This window comes from Colossoma macropomum, unplaced genomic scaffold, assembly GCF_904425465.1.
Source record: "Colossoma macropomum unplaced genomic scaffold, Colossoma_macropomum, whole genome shotgun sequence".
NCBI classification, from domain to species: Eukaryota; Metazoa; Chordata; class Actinopteri; order Characiformes; family Serrasalmidae; genus Colossoma; species Colossoma macropomum.
The window spans coordinates 2,978,368-2,994,320 of NW_023494799.1; the positions used below are offsets into that span (position 1 = coordinate 2,978,368).

Below are 15,953 nucleotides of genomic sequence, written 5' to 3' on the forward strand. Positions count from 1 at the left end.
CACATTTTTTTGTTTATTTATATATATATATATATATATATATATATATATATATATATACATAGATAGATATAGATAGATAGATAGATAGATAGTTCAAGCTTTATCAGATACACAAGCTTCAGCCATACACCTAAAGCTAAGACACACTGTTTTAAACAAAAGTATTGGGACCCCTGCTTATTATTGAGTTCAGGTGTTTCAGCCACATCTGTTGCTAACAGGTGTATAAAATGAAACACACAGCCTTGCAGTGAAGACTAACACTGGCAGTAGAGGGTCGTCCTGATGAGCTCAGTGACTTTAAACTTGGCACTGTCATAGGATGCCACCTCTGCCACGAGTTAGTCTGTGAAATTTCTGTCCTACTAGATCTGCCCCTGTCAACTGTGCTATAATTGTTTAATGGAAGCGTTTATGAGCAACAACAGCTCAGCCACGAAGCGGTAGACCATGCAACCTCGGAGTGGGGCAGCCGAATGCTGAAGTGTACGGTGCTTATCCTCTGTTGAATCACTCATTAACGAGTTTCAAGTTGCCTCTGGAAGCAACATCAGCAAAAGAACTGCACATCAGGAGCTTCGTGAAATGGGTTTCCATGGCTGGACACAAGCCTAAGATCACTATGCGCAGTGCCAAGCGTCGGATGGAGTGGAGTAAAGCGCCGCCACTGGACTCTGGAGCAGTGGAAACGTATTCTGTGGAGTGATGAATCGGCTTCTCTATCAGTCAGTCTGATGGACGAGTCTGGGTTTGGCGAATGCCAGGAGAACGTTGCCTGCCTGACTGCACTGTGCCAGCTGTAGAGTTTGGTGGAGGAGGGATGATGATATGGGGCTGTTTTTCAGGGGTTGGTCTAGAACCCTCAGTTCCAGTGAAGGGAAATCTTAATGCCTCAGCAGACCAAGATATTTTTGACAATTGTATGCTTCCAATTTTTTATTATTATTATTATTTTTTAAGAAAGTATCAAAAAAAAGATATTGTCAAAATTAGAGTGATACCCCTCTCTCGTTGTAGCTGGTTTTGGCAGCTCTTGGGTCTGACGTTTTGAAACTGACCCAAGATCACATTTGTGACTGATCAGGAGCTTCCAAGACCAATTACAGCCGCACCCCCGAGCCAAATTACTTTAAAATCTGGCCCTGAATTCTCTCCAGCGGAAACATTCAGATGATTTATAATGTTGTGTCAGAGTTGCGCTATTGTCTGTGTCGACTGATCTTTGATTTCAGAAAGATTGATAGGCTGAAGATCTTTTTTCCCCCCTCCTCTCTTTGTACTCTGATAATTAACAGGTCCACGCCTCTTTCCTTCCCTCGTTCCTTCTGTCCCTGACAAGGGAGGGAGGCTGTTTCTGTTATTTTGTCCCCCCTCCCCACAGCTTCAGCCTTGACCTTCAGATCGTCCCTCATTAACAGCCCAGCTCAGTATCAGCTCCTCAGCGCTGAACCCAGACAGGAAAAGACGCAGGAAAGCAGCGTTCTCTGGCCCGATCACTCCACCCCATTGTTCTAATAAACCCCCTCAAATCTGATCTGCTGCCTGATGAACAATAGTAACGTCTGATAGACATGAATGATGTCTTTGGGGTGCAGTTATACACACACACACACACACACACACATGCGCACACACCACACACACACCACACACACACACACACCCCACACACACACCACACACACACGCAGCAGAGATTTGTTTCTTTTTATTAATGAGATTGAAAGTTCAGCTTCAGTTCTTCACATAAATCTTTTAACTTTGTTTCCCTCTTCTTTTCTGTCTCACTCTCAGCTTTGCTGTCTCACTCTTTTCTTCCCTTGTGATGTTTCTCTCTCTTCCGTTTGTCTCTTGCTCTCTCTTCCTGTCTTTCTTGATTTTATTTTTGCTCTTTCTCCTCTTTCTTTCTCTCATCTTTCTCGTTTCGATTTTTTTGCTTTTTCTCACTCCATCTTTTGCTCTTTCCCTCTTTCTTGTTCTTTCTCCCTCGATCTTCTTTCCATCTTTTTGTGTCGCTTTCTCACTCTTTCGTTGTTTTTTTTTTTCTCTCCCTCACTTTTTCCTTTTTTCCTCTCCTCTCTCACTGTCTTGCTCTCTCAACCTCTCTTACTCCTTATTTTCTTTCTCTCACTTTCTTTTTCTTTCTTTTTTTCTTTCTTACTTTCTTTCTCACTCTTACTTTCTCTGTCTCCCTCACTCCCCCATCATGTTCCCTCTTTCTTTTCTCTCTCTCTGTCCCTCTCTCTCGCGCGCTCGCTCTCTCTCTCTCTCTCTCTCTCTCTCTCTCTCTCTCTCTCTCTCTCTCTCTCTCCCAGTCATACTTTGTTTCTGCTTCTTGTCGTCTCGCACTCATTCTCTATTTCTTTCTTTTGTGGTTGGTGTGGCAAAAATATAAATGTAAAATTTAATCTTTTATCTTTGTTTCCTCTCTTGCTCTAATTCGCTCTCCAGGTGGCCGTAACGTGACCATCTCCCTGCAGTCCCGTACTGGACACACCCACATGCCGTCCGTGGTGGGTTTGCTGGTCTTCACTCAGTTCTGGTTCTGGTTCCCGCTCTCACACTTCCTGTCTCTGGCCTTCACACCTACAGCCATCATTGGCCTCAACAAGGACCTGAAGGTAACCACGCAACGCCACAACTTGTTTTCTCATCCCAACAAATAAGGACGGTGGATGAAGTGCAGCTTATCGCTAATTGTGTTGTGTGCGCTGCCCCTGTCGGATATATAAATGAATATTTGCTTTATTAAGTTTCGGTGTTTATGATTACAGACAGTACCGGTTAAAGGTTTGGACAGACCCATTCATAGGAGGGTTTTGCTCGTTCTGGACAGTGAAGGCCTTAAAACTATAAAATAATACCCTGTGGGGAAAAAAACTAATGTATTTTATCATTTATTTTACATTCTTTTAGAAAATAGCCCTCCTTCATTAGGAACCACCTGAGATACTTTTCCAACATTTTTGTCAGATATGACCAAATAAGTAATAGGCTTTGGTCTAGTCAAACATACAGTGTGAGTCACGAAAGGACAAGATTTCTAAAATCACACACTGTGCATCTGGCTTTAGAGGACATTCAACTACAGCTCAACCAGACAAACAAAACAAGACGTAAAACTCCTCAGGGAGCTCCCCGGATGCGTTAGCCTCACATGTGACTCCTGCTGTCGCTGTGCTTCAGAGACCGTTGTTGAAAAAGAGATGAGGATCAAAACTATGAAACCTACAGCTGTGCGGGAGTGATTTGTTGTGTTGCCCGTGTACTTTATTTTAAAGAGACAGTTTTTGCAAAGCACATAGTCTTTGTCTTTCTTTTGTCCCGAAAAGCCGAAGTGGCCCAGACCTTCAACTTGAAAGAGAACGGTGTCTGTCTGATTTGTTCCCCCCCCGTTGTTTTTTTCACCACAGGTTTACCCTATTCATTTGATTAGCGCCATCATGTGGAGTCATGAAGTAATGAATCTGGTAAATCAAATTGGAGGGGGAGTCTGTTTAGAGCGTTTACAGCGCATGATGTTTCAATAAATAAATCAATATTTGACGCCAGTGTATCGATAACGTATCCCTGTTTAACTGTATTGATTTCAAACCTTTTGAAAGGTGTGTTCGCAGCTCCTGAAGCCAACAAAAGCAATCTTTTGTCTTTTCTCATGTTTTGACAGCTTTATTTCATTGTGATAATCGTGTTACAGTGCATGGTTTTTGTAGTGACCTCCCTTTGGTATGAGTGGTGGTCAAACTGTTTGAGAAGGTTCAGTGTTTCTGCATCCAACCAGAAGCTCCTTCACTGATTTTTTTTTTTCTGCTAAACTCTTAATCAGAGCTTTGCTTCACTGTACTGTCGCTATCTGCCAAATGGAGTTTTTGGGAACACTCTGATTCCTAGCAGTCAACAGGGGAAACCAGAAAGCCCATAGATGCTTATTCAGCATCGGCTCTGGCTGATTGTGTTGTACAACATTTTATGCTTCAGCGGTAGGATGGGATTCTTTCTCCACACCTGCTCCCTCCGTGCCCACGCCAGCTGGCCCTCTGCGTTCTCTCTGTTTTCTTTCTAAAAGAGTGTTTACTTACAGTGCCCTTGTCCTGTATGCCAGCCTTTTCTGTTTGAAGAGCATCCACAGCAGCCAGAGTAGCGCTGGCACGATGAGTGCTCCAAATGGACCCACAGTAGACGTATAAATAGGTGGTAGAATAATGATTTATCAAAATCATGGTAAATATTAGGGATGTGTGTATGGGCTAATTCTGATATTCGAATATCCATAAGAGTTCATGAGCAGATTGATTTAACTGCAGGGAAGAAAAAAAAAAAAAACAACAAGAAGAGAAAAATCAGACTTCAACAAAAGTTAGCAAAGTTGGGTAGACAGGCCCAGTCCCATTTCTTACTTTTACCCCTACCGTTTGTTTTCGAGTCACCCTAACCCCTTGGAACTGAGTTACAGGGTAGTGGTTGAGATCTTCCTCTGAAATGGGACCCTCAAATAAAAAGAGCATCACTTCATTAACAGCTACCAGCGCTGCTCTGTAGGCGACCCTGCCAGTCTGCAGTGACAGCAGAGGAGGGTGAAGTTCAGCTCCTCACTGCTGGGCTTTAGTTACATTTAGGGCATCATATGCCTTCAAAGAGGGGGGGCAATTATTTATTATCACCCACCCCTAATTCTTCAGGGATATGAAGCTGAAGTCAGATATTCGCTAACTTTTTGTTTGAGTTTTCCCGTTCCACCTTAAATGGAGCAGCAGCTCTGATGCCTGAGGTGCCAGAATGTAACTACTACACCATTTAAGGTGGAACGGGAAATTTAGCTAGTTAGCTACCAAAATATCAGCATACTACTAGCTTTTTTTATGCTTATGTAGAAAAGGACCATAATACATTGAAATGACATTAAACAGAGATAATACAATGGTTATTTTAATTTTTTAATGCAGAAAATCCTTTTCACTGGACATAGGTAACATTGGCTAGAGTAGTTAGCCTTCTCAGTCATGTCCTTAACAGTGCATCCTTGGCTACACGCTCACATCCAGGCACTCGTGTTTAATACGCTCCCTCAGAAAACGATCACGCTTTACAGTCATGTTAAAACATCTGTGTTTCTCTGAATTGTTGACCTGTTTATTTACTCCATTTTACGGCGGTTAAGCGTAACAAATACCCGAATAGTGTTTTCAGTATTCAATGCTGGACCTCAGACTGTTGAGTTCTCGTGATCGTGGTAAAATAGGCTCAGTCTGGTTTAGGCATCATCTGCTTAAAGCAGTAACTACGTCAATGTACAACGTGTACTCGCTAAATGGAAAAAGAGAAGTCTAGCCATTCACTTAGTTTCGTATACACAGAATAATTTGGTGTTTCAAAAATGTGTTTCTGCCCTTTGCGGAGTGGAGTTGGTTTAGATTTCTTGAATCACATTTTTTTCCCTTTCTTAAAATCAGACTTTTTCTTTACTTTAAATTTAAAAGTACAATTCAGACTTAGTGAGCATTAGGAAATTAATCTAATAGTTAACAGTAATGGCATGTTTTTTTTTGTTTTTTTTTTAAAGTGGACTTACACATGCAGGAAGCTGTATCTATAATACAGTACAGCTGTGTGCATAAATCAGAGCACTCTGGTCAAAGTATGTTTTGCTGAAGTGAAAATCACAGTTCATCAGTGAACAGTGAACATGGTTCTGCACACCTTTAATACACAATTACGGTTTATTTGAATTTAACAGACTGAGGAAAAATCATAAAATGTGGCCTGGCGAACGTTATGGCACATTTCACATTTTATATTTTAATATTTTTTCAGTTTGTTAAACTCATTCGTTTGCGGCAGTTTTAGTGCGCACAATAAAACTGTGGTTATTGAATGAAATGGAAAACCTGTAATAAGTCTCCCAGCCGTAACCCAGGGGCTTTACAGTCATAGTCTGTTTTCTGTGTGTTGTCCAGATGCCCAAGGTTCAGTATCGATCCAACTGTAAACCCTCCACCTTCGCCTATCCTCCAGCGCTGGAGGTGCCCAAGGAGAAAGAGAAGGAGAAGGTAAGTGTTTCAGCTCAGAACTTTCCAACCCCACAGCCTTCACGCTCTGTTTTTCCTCCTCCAGCACTTCTTACAGCTGAAAGATTAAACGTTTCTATATCGAAATCGCAATTTTTTATCTGAAGTCTACATTATCAACAACGTTGTCTTAGGTGGGGAAATTTGACCCAATAAAAGAGCTTGTGAACTGCCTGTAGAGTTAGCCAATCAGAGGCACCCAAACCTCCATGTGTTGTGACATCACAACCACAATTTACTGGCAGTCTGGCACACAACACTCAGGGCTCAACCCTTAAGCCAGAAAAGTGGAAAAAGTGATCTTATTGGCAAAAAAAAACAAGAAGGGTCTGTACGCAGATCTCATTCCGGAGGCTTACCTCTCCTGTGGTACCTATCTGAGAGAAGGTGGCGCTGTTGCCATTATTGCCATCTAGTGTCGTGGGGTGGTATTGCCAATAGGGCCTGAGATTTTTCATTCTGCAGTTTTTTTAATTAAAAAACTAAATGCTTGCTTGAATTATATTTTACCCTGTTGTTTATTGTGTAGTTAAGTAAATGAGCGATTTTATAGTGTTGTTATTAAAACACTTAGGCCAGCATGTAGGGCTGAACGATTTGGCTAAAATATCTAATTGCGATTTTTCCTCCTAGGCATTTTTTTTTTGTTTCACAGTACCAGAATATATTAACCATTATTAGCTTGAGGCTCGACCCCTTAATGTAGTGAGCCAGACTGCCAGTAAGTTGTGGTTGTGATATCATAAAACATGGAGGTTCGGTTCCCTCTGATTGGTCTACCTTACGAAGACAGTTCTGAAATTCTACGTTGTTTGGTTAAACTTTCCCTCTTACAACTTAAAACACCGTTTTTGAGGATGTAGGCTATAATTTTTTCAAAAATTGCAATTTTTGCAACTCTTGCGATTTGAAAATTGCACTCCCTTAGATTTTCGGCTACCAGCATGTTATTATTGAATATAGTAAGAAAACAATCATGTGATTTTGTTGACAAAAGAGATGCCTTGGAAGTAAACGACTGAGAAAATGTAACGCAAAGTTGCTCGCAATTAAAACAGCTAGCTGGTTTTCTTAGTCACTCAATGTTTATAATAACATAAACATTGCCTAAACCCAGTCAAGCCTGATGGAGGTTCTGAGAATGATCTCGGTAATATTAGCCGGGCAGCCAGTTCGCTAATCAATATTAAAATTCCATGAATATGTATTTTGTTTTGCAAAAATACTAAGAGTTTATTTACTTTACGACTATTTTCGCCTGCTGTATAGTTTCGTACCCTGTGCAGTCCGTCATGTTGAATTTCATTTTTAATCATGTGACATTTCCCGGATTCAGGGATGAGAGAGGTCTCGGAGGAGGTGGACTGACATGAGATTTACGACCTGACGCTGTAGAAAAAACAGGCTTGAAAATAATCTTACGTAATAGAAAATAATCCCAATTGAAACCGCGCTTGAAATGTTCCTCAAAAAACTCGCAATCAGACATTTTTCCCAAATCTTTCAGCTCTACTTCTGATCCAGATTGTGAACTCGCTGACACGTTGAATCAGATGTTCTGAGAGTAGAGAACACAAATTTGCGGAGCCTGTTGTGTCTTAGTCTAGCATTAGGAACCAGCTAATATCTCGCCTGGTTTACCGCTCTGTTTAGTCCTGCACTCCCCAGAGACTTCATTTTAGAATCAGTCGAGATTCTGCGCTTAATGTTTTGCATTCACTGTGTTCCACTGCTTAGGTTTCCACCGCTGTGCTCTCCATCACTGCCAAAGCCAAGAAGAAGGAGAAAGAAAAAGAGAAGAAAGAGAAGGAGGAGGAGAAGATGGAAGTGGTATGTTTATTTAGTATGTTTTTGGTTTTTTCAAGCCATAAGCAGAAAGTTTATTCAGTGTGGGTCTGGAGCTGTTGCTCAGTGTGATTTCATGATGATACTTAAGATGGATCCAGAGAGGTTCCCAGTGTTCCTTACTGCTGGGTTTATTCTGTATGGACCTAGAACCGTTTTATTTGTTTTGTTCTGTGCCTCAGTCAGACGTTTCGTCAGTGTAGATCTACAGCTGTGGCGTACTGTAGGTCAGTGATAAGTAGACTGTACAGTGGTGCCTGCAAGTTTGTGAACCCTTTGAATTTTCTGTATTTCTGCATAGATTTGACCTAAAACTTCATCAGATTCTCACACTAGTCCTAATAGTAGATAAGGAGAATTAGATTAAACAAATGAGACAAAAATGTATGACTTGGTCATTAATTTATTGAGGAAAATGATCCAATATTAAATGTGATTGACTTTCAAGCCCCACTGTATAGAGCTCCTGAGCCTTTTCCCCCCTGTACCTCACTGGTATGTTTATTCAGTATGGCTCTAGAGTAATTCTGCACCGTAATTGAAAGTCCTGGCCAATTTAAGATCCGTCTGTCTGAAAACCTGAAAAGTTTTTTGAACAAATGTATTAAACAAACACCAACCTAGTACGGACATACACTACATTATCGTTGATAATCTGCTTTCAGCAGGACAAAACGGAGATGACCATGAATAAAAACAGTTTGGTTACAGTGAAATAATAAAGTTTAAACATTATTACAGTGTGCTGACTGCAGTATTTGCCACAAAATCCTTCGTCCTCAATAAAAGAGGTCGGTTTGTTGTCCAAGGCAATGAATTCCATCACTTTGTAGTTATGTTTGCACTTTGGCCATCTGGCTCGCAGAGACTTTCTTTTCTGCTTCTTTTGTTTTGCTGTGTTCTGAGTATTGAGTGGGATGTCATATTTTCAGGTGGTATGAAGTTCAGTTCTTGAGTGCCATAGCTTCTCTTTATGAGCCGATTGCAAATTGTCTCTTGTAGAAAACTGAGAAAAAGTTCTGTGCAGCTGACTTTTTTCCCCACTGTTTATCTGCTGCAGCTCAGACTGTTTGAATGAGTGTTTAATCACTATTTCTCATTTTCAGTGTCATTCAAATGTTTTAAGTGTTTGATTTTTACACTTCGTTTTAGACTTGCTTAAAATTTTCAGCCTTTTTTTTTCCTCTTTTGGATAAAAACCGAAAATGCCATGTTTGACCATTTTCAGCCAAAATATTTTGATGGCTAAAATCTTGCTACATCCCTAGTTTAGAGCCTCTTCTCAGAGAACCCCAGTAGCATGTTTACTCTGTCATTCTCAAGCTGTTTTATTTTACTCATTTTTTGGACTGGAATATTTATTCAGTGTGAATCTGGAATGGTGTGCTTATTTAGAATACCTTACTAAGTTCTCAGTTTCCTTTTCAAATATAATGTAATGATATATAAAATACATATTTAAACACTTGATTTGAAATGTACTTCGCTTCTTTGTACACTGTTCTGACTTTTTGGCTCTCGACCCGCCACAAACATTGAACTTCAGAGCAGCCCAGACAAAAAGTCCTCTTCTGGTCTAGACCTGTTTCTCACTGCTCGCTGAAAAGACTTTCGCTGGTGTGTTTTTTTTTGTTCGCAGCTTATCTGTTTTTGCATCTCCATGCGTTTTGAAAGTTCTGTGAAGCAGAAAGGACACTGCACCTCAAACGCCTCTTCTCATGAAACGGAAAAGTGGCGGAGGCCCCGCAGGTTTTGTTTCTGCTGGTGAAGAATGGCCCTCTCGATTGGGTTTGATTTGCTAATGGTTTGCAGAGCCGGCTACTGCTGCTGAAGTGTAGAGTTTAAAGAGAGGGCAGAGGGCATGTTGAGTTTTCTGGCCTTGCCTGTGATGCTGTCAGTTCACCCATGAATCGCACCGCTGGATTAGGGTGTATTAGCTGGATTTGCTGTCGTCTCTGTCGCGGCTTACTGTCGGCGCGGCCTTCCTTCGATCGCTGATGAGTGAAAATGAACACGCACCTGAATCTCGTCCTGCCGGTTTTCAGCGCTCTGGCCGAGAGACTTCGTGAGCTCGGCTGAAAGGATTTGGCCGAGTTGTGTTGCCGAGCGAATTAAGCCTCTGGACCTTTTGTAATGTTTTTGTTGGGTGTCTCTAATTTGAATGGTCCAGTTTCTTAATTGCCTGTACTGGTCCTTCATCACATTTCACCGTCCTCGCGTTCACATTGGCAGAGTTCATTCTTCACACATGCTGTCTTTCATTTTCACAATACGTAGCACAATATTTCATTTTTCTGGGGTTTGACAAGTTTGAACGGACACTCTGCACCATTATGACTATGAAGTTCTCATGCTGTGTCTCTACTGCGTCCAGTTATGCAAGACCAATTACGCGCTCATGCACTCCTGGCATCGTTCAGATCAAACTCGATTACCTGACAGCACAGGGAAAATCTTAGACAGCTTCTGGGGGCATCTTTCAACCCCCTTTATGATGCATGCTGTTGTTTAATGTTCTAGAAGTACTGATGATATATGATTAGAAAAGAATATCATTATTCACTTTATCACAATGACAGTAACATATTGATTACCCCATAGTCCTCTGACGCTGTTCTGTAGATGGCGTCATTCCCATAAGCTGGTTTTCTTGATGGGGGCACAAAGTATTCTGTTTTCATTATGGTGAACGAGTTTTTCTAAAGCTAAATGTTTTGCTGTATGTACATTTTCCCTCTGAATTGACCAGATCCACTGAATCCCATGTGTCAAACACAAGGCCTGTTTGCACTACAGTCCCCAGCATGCACTGCAGCGTAATACATGCTCTGTTTCTGTTAATTATCTTTTACTTTTCTTATTTTACCTTTGTAGAAAAGTTTTGTTTAGTTTGCTATAAACTGTTATTTTCATGCTAAAGATCAGCTTTTAAAACATTTTACATACATATTTAAATAATGGTAGTGTTTTGTGTTCAGACTCACCACTTCAGCCTGTAAACGAGGGCTGATGCTACTGATACTGATATCACCATAAAAATCAGCCACCTGACATTTCGGCCAGGCTCTAGTTTTAGTGTGTAAGCCTGTCGTGTTGTTTGACGCAGGAGACACAGGAGGCTGAGAAAGAGAAGAAAGATGAAGAGAAGGAGAAAGAGAAGAAGAAAGAGCAGGAGCCCAACTTCCAGATGCTGGAGAACCCGGCCAGAGCGATGCCCGCACAGCTCCGAGTGCTGACCATGCCTGAGAACTGTCGCTACCAGCCATTCAAACCGGTGAGTATCTTCTCTCAGTCTGACCAGCTCACACCAGGGCTGGGTGATGCGATTAGTTGTTTTAGATGTTTTACAAGATGCTGATCTTTGAAAGGCAATTTTAAGAAAGAGAACTGATAGATATTTCACAGCTTTCCAAATATTAACCTGTTCATTCACTAAATAAGCTTCAAATGGAAGCCAGAACTCGTTTTGATCGGTCTATCAGATCACACCATCAGATGTGCCCCAGCTTGTTTGGAGTGAAAACTTGCAGCCACACAAGCCCTTTGCAGATAAGACTGGACACGCTTGGTCTAAGAATGAAAGTTATTAACTTCTAGTTCATCTTAGTTGGTACACCGATCAGACATAACATTATGACCACCTGCTTGTTTCTACTCTCATTGTCCATTTTATCAGCTCCACTTACTATATAGGTGCACTTTGTAGTTCTACAGTTAAGTTGAGTTTATAAACACTGTGTCCACTCACTGTCCACTCTATTAGACTCTCCTATCTTGTCAGTCCACCTTGTCGATGTAAAGTCAGAGACGATAGCTCATCTGCTGCTGCACAGTTTGTGTTGGTCATCCTCTAGTCCTTCATCAGTGGTCACAGGACGCTGCCCACAAGACTCTGTTGGCTGGATATTTTTGTTTGGTGGACTATTCTCAGTCCAGCAGTGACACTGAGGTGTTTAAAAACTCCAGCAGCACTGCTGTGGCTGATCCACTCAGACCAGCGCAACACACACTAACACACCACTACCACGTCAGTGTTACTGCAGTGCTAAAAATGATGCACCACCCAAATAGTACCTGCTCTGTGAGGGTCCAGGGTAAAAGGGGGCTAAAGTATCAGAGAAACAGATGGACTACAGTCTGTAACTGTAGAACTACAAAGTGCACCTATATAGTAAGCGGAGCTGATAAAATGGACAATGAGCGCAGAAACAAGGAGGTGGTCATAATGTTACGCCTGATTGGTATATAGTGCTCATTTAAATTCTTTAAATACATGCACTTTTTTAAAACTCTAATCGGGTTTGAATTTTCTGTTTTGTTTAAAATTAGTTCCAAGTGAGCAAAAGACAAAATTTAATATGATGATTATTAAATATCAATGAATGAAATCACTTTTACATGTAATATTTGGATCTTTTACTGTTATAGTAATTTCCCCAGCGACATACTGACTGAAAAGAATTCTAGGGTGCTTGTGGGTAAGGCCGGTTCCTGGGGTGGCACGTAATCATCGTAAAGGCTTTTTTAAAAAAAAAAAGAACTATCATCATTTTTAAAAATATCGCCCAGCTTGCTCTGGGTCCAGCTCACACAGCCAGATAGACTTAATTTTTACTAAATGGGCAAAAATGCATCAGACTCTTCATACAGCTGGCCCATAAAGCCCTGCACTGCAGCCTGCGGTAAATGTTTGACAGTTTTCCACTGTAAATAATGAGATCAGCAGTCCCCACACGCAACCCGACTCCTCTGAAGAAGACGACGACACTCCGTTAATGGCTCCAAATAAACAGAGCTGAGAGCAGAGCAGAGATTCAGCCTGCGAGGTCAGACGTCTGACACAGATAAACGCTGGACTCACTCCGCTCTTTCGTTAGAAGTTTTTTTTTTTTGTCCCATCTGTTGTTTTTGGAAATGCAGTGTAGATGAATAGAAACATGTCAGAAGAAATCAGAGTTTGGGCCCCTGGTAGTGACCTGACTCTCTGTCGACTCCAAGTGGCCCAAAAATCTGCAGACTAGAGCCAACCAGGACAAACTGGTGGCATAAAGGTTGCGTAGTGTAATCCGGCTTAAGGGTTTTTTTTCTTGTCACTGTCGCCGTGGACTTGCTCATGAACCTGGATTTTTTTCTGCAAAGCTGCTTTGGGTCCCACTTTATATTTAGTGTCTCTAATAACTGTGTAGTTGCATGTGAAAAACACTAACTACTAATGATTCAGTCACTGTTACAGACGGATTGCAGAAGTACACCTTGTGTAATTACACAAGTGTATCTTAATAGTTGCAACAGCCTATTCTCTCTCATGTAATTACACAAGGGTAATAACATAAATGTAATTACATTGTAATCACCGGAACAGCAGCTTTTCTCAATTTTTTTCCAGCAGTAAAAGGAAGTATGTAATAACTTACATTAAGACATTACTAACACTGTATCTGCCAGCTTTCCTAAAATTTAGCTAGCGTTTATGTTGCTAATGCTGACACTGACCAGTTTCAGCTTTAAACCATTCTGTAATGTGACAGAACAGCAGACGACCCCTTATCTTAATCTTCCCCCAATGTCTGTATTACTACTCCATTATTACACAGTAACTACATAACTTTCTACACAGGAACTGTCCACTTATTTTACAGTGTAACTTTAACACAGCACTACAGGAAAGTTCCTGTGTAGAAGATACACTTGTGTAATTACATGAGGCAAAACTGAAGTTGATACACGTGTAACTACATAGGCTTACTTCTGTAATCCATCTGCAACGTTGACTAAATCATCGGTACTTAGTGTGTTGTTGCATATGTTGTTCATGTGTAACTACACAGTTATTAGATGCTTAATAATATAAAGTGGGACCCTGCTTTATGATGCCTGTTGCAAAAAGTGCTATATAAATAAACTTTGACCTGACTTGACTTAACCTTATAGCTCCACTGCAAAGCTATAGAAGCAAACTTCAGACACCAAACACATCTCGGCTGATGCACATTTGGGGTGAGGAGGGAAGATTGTGCAGATCTGAGATTTTGCCAAACTATTCCTTTAAGTGGAAAGTTCTAGGGGTAAACACTACGTAGTGGACGTGGGGTACCATCCATTTTCTTTGGAGAGTGTCTGCAATTATCTCCATGGTAATAACACAGCTCAGTGTCTGCCGAGGGGAAAAGAATGGAAGAGGCGATGTGAGGATACATTCTCCTTCACTCGCTCACTCTCAGTCTCTCTTTCTCACTCTAAAGTCTGGCACCAGTCTGCAGGTCAGTCTCGGGCCAGTGGAACTGGCTCTTACCTTTCTGTACACAGTGAAAAGCCTCAGTCTGATCTGATCCTTTCCTCCCACTCAGTTACACACAGGTGGCATCATTATCCTAAAGGACACCAGCGAAGAGGAGGAGGAGCTTGTGGAGCCAGTCTCCGCCCACGGCCCCAAGATCGAAGAAGAGGAACAGGAGCCAGAGGCCCCGGAGCCATTTGAGTACATAGACGAGTGAATGTCCCCATATAGGTACGCATACATCCTCACAGGCATCACAGCAGAGCTAATAATAAATCTGTTATCATCCTGTAGTCGGTGTAGTTAATGTTTCTACATGCAAACTAACACTGCAGAGCTGACATCATATGACTGACCTCACCAAAATTCCCCCGCAAACTTTGTCAAAGTGTTAGTTTAGTCACTGTGGCAGTTTGAGTAGCAGCTGTTGTTGCTCTAAAGCAGTGAAGTTTAATAGTAGACTTATTTCATGGGATGTCATTTGTGTGCATTAGCTTGACCTCATGATTCAGAGGATCCAGTGACATTTGGGGAAAATGTACACAGGACAGAGCTTATCAGGCCTGGAACATTTTAGTTTACCAGACAATGCAAATCGGAAATTTCAATTAATTTTTCCCATAGAGAAAACCAGCTTAAATCCAGAATTCCTTATATGGGCATGATGCCAACTTCAGAAGTCAGTATCCTCAGATACTCCGGTCCGTGTTGTCCAGGTTGTCATCTCTGTTATTAGCAAAACCGGTGGTCTGCAAATAAATGTAGATATTTTTGGTACCTGCGACATAAGCTGATGATGCTCACAGAATCAAAAAAAATAATTGACCCCTTTTTTTATCACATTTTTATAAATTTTTTACAGTAATAATTCTATTTTATTTTTTATTCTTTCCCCTCTTTGGTCGCTTGTCTGAAACAGCTGCTCTCAGTATAGTTCTGTAAAGCTCCAGAGATAAACAGACAAATCCCTGAAAGTGATTTTGAAACGTTATTTAATATTTTTACCCTAACAGAAAAAAATACAGCAAACTATTCTGGTTCACTTATTGGTGGTTATAATAGTGCTTTGTGATGTTATCCTCACATGAACAGTAAAAATTGTGACAGTTTAGCTGTGCTTAACAGCAGAGCTTATAAAAACCCCTGAATTTATTCTGTAGTCAGTGTCCTGCCCTTCTTAGGATCTAATATCAGCGTCTACATACATCAGCATTTACACACTGGTGTTTACTTATTTGCACACCACTGTAAACCAGTGAATCTAGTGCACATTGGTATATTGGTACCTGCAACACAGAATCACAAAAGAATTCACTCATTTTTATTAAAGTACTTTTTAATAAACTTAGTTACTCAGTATTTTTTTTTTTTCCAAATAAAAAGAAAAATTAGACCAAAAAACTTGAAGATGGTGCTCCTGTATATACAGTGTCCTTCAGAGCCACAGACTACAGGTTTAGCTGGAAAACAGTCACAAAGTAACTTAGTTTGCTGTAGGAGCCTTAATCACCAGCTAACATGAGCAGAGTAGGCTCATAAAAATGCTTCAGCAGTTATCTCTGAAAACACCTGGCAAATACTCAGGACAGACTACTACAAACAGTGCACATGTGGTGTTGGATAAAACAAACAGATTATAAGCTCTCAAACATCAATACATGATAAAAAGGAGCCTGAGGTTGGGCCAGTTATAAATATGTCCCATACTTGCCCTAAAGTCACTCAGGAAACAGCGGCAGGTTCACCGTCGTTTTCACGGTCGT

The 15,953-nt window shown here is 41.0% G+C and overlaps 1 protein-coding gene across 2 annotated transcripts in view; it reads left to right on the top strand.

Moving 5' to 3' along the window:
- The window catches only part of psmd1 (proteasome 26S subunit, non-ATPase 1), an 87,282-nt gene that overhangs the window by 69,694 nt on the left and 1,635 nt on the right, over positions 1-15,953 (top strand). For both annotated transcript variants that reach the window (XM_036585828.1, XM_036585827.1), the window contains exons 20-24: positions 2,455-2,624; positions 5,958-6,050; positions 7,806-7,898; positions 11,020-11,187; positions 14,261-14,421. In XM_036585828.1, the coding sequence (XP_036441721.1) occupies positions 2,455-2,624; positions 5,958-6,050; positions 7,806-7,898; positions 11,020-11,187; positions 14,261-14,407 (671 nt within the window). In that variant the 3' untranslated portion in view covers positions 14,408-14,421. The remainder of the gene's footprint in view (positions 1-2,454; positions 2,625-5,957; positions 6,051-7,805; positions 7,899-11,019; positions 11,188-14,260; positions 14,422-15,953) is intronic.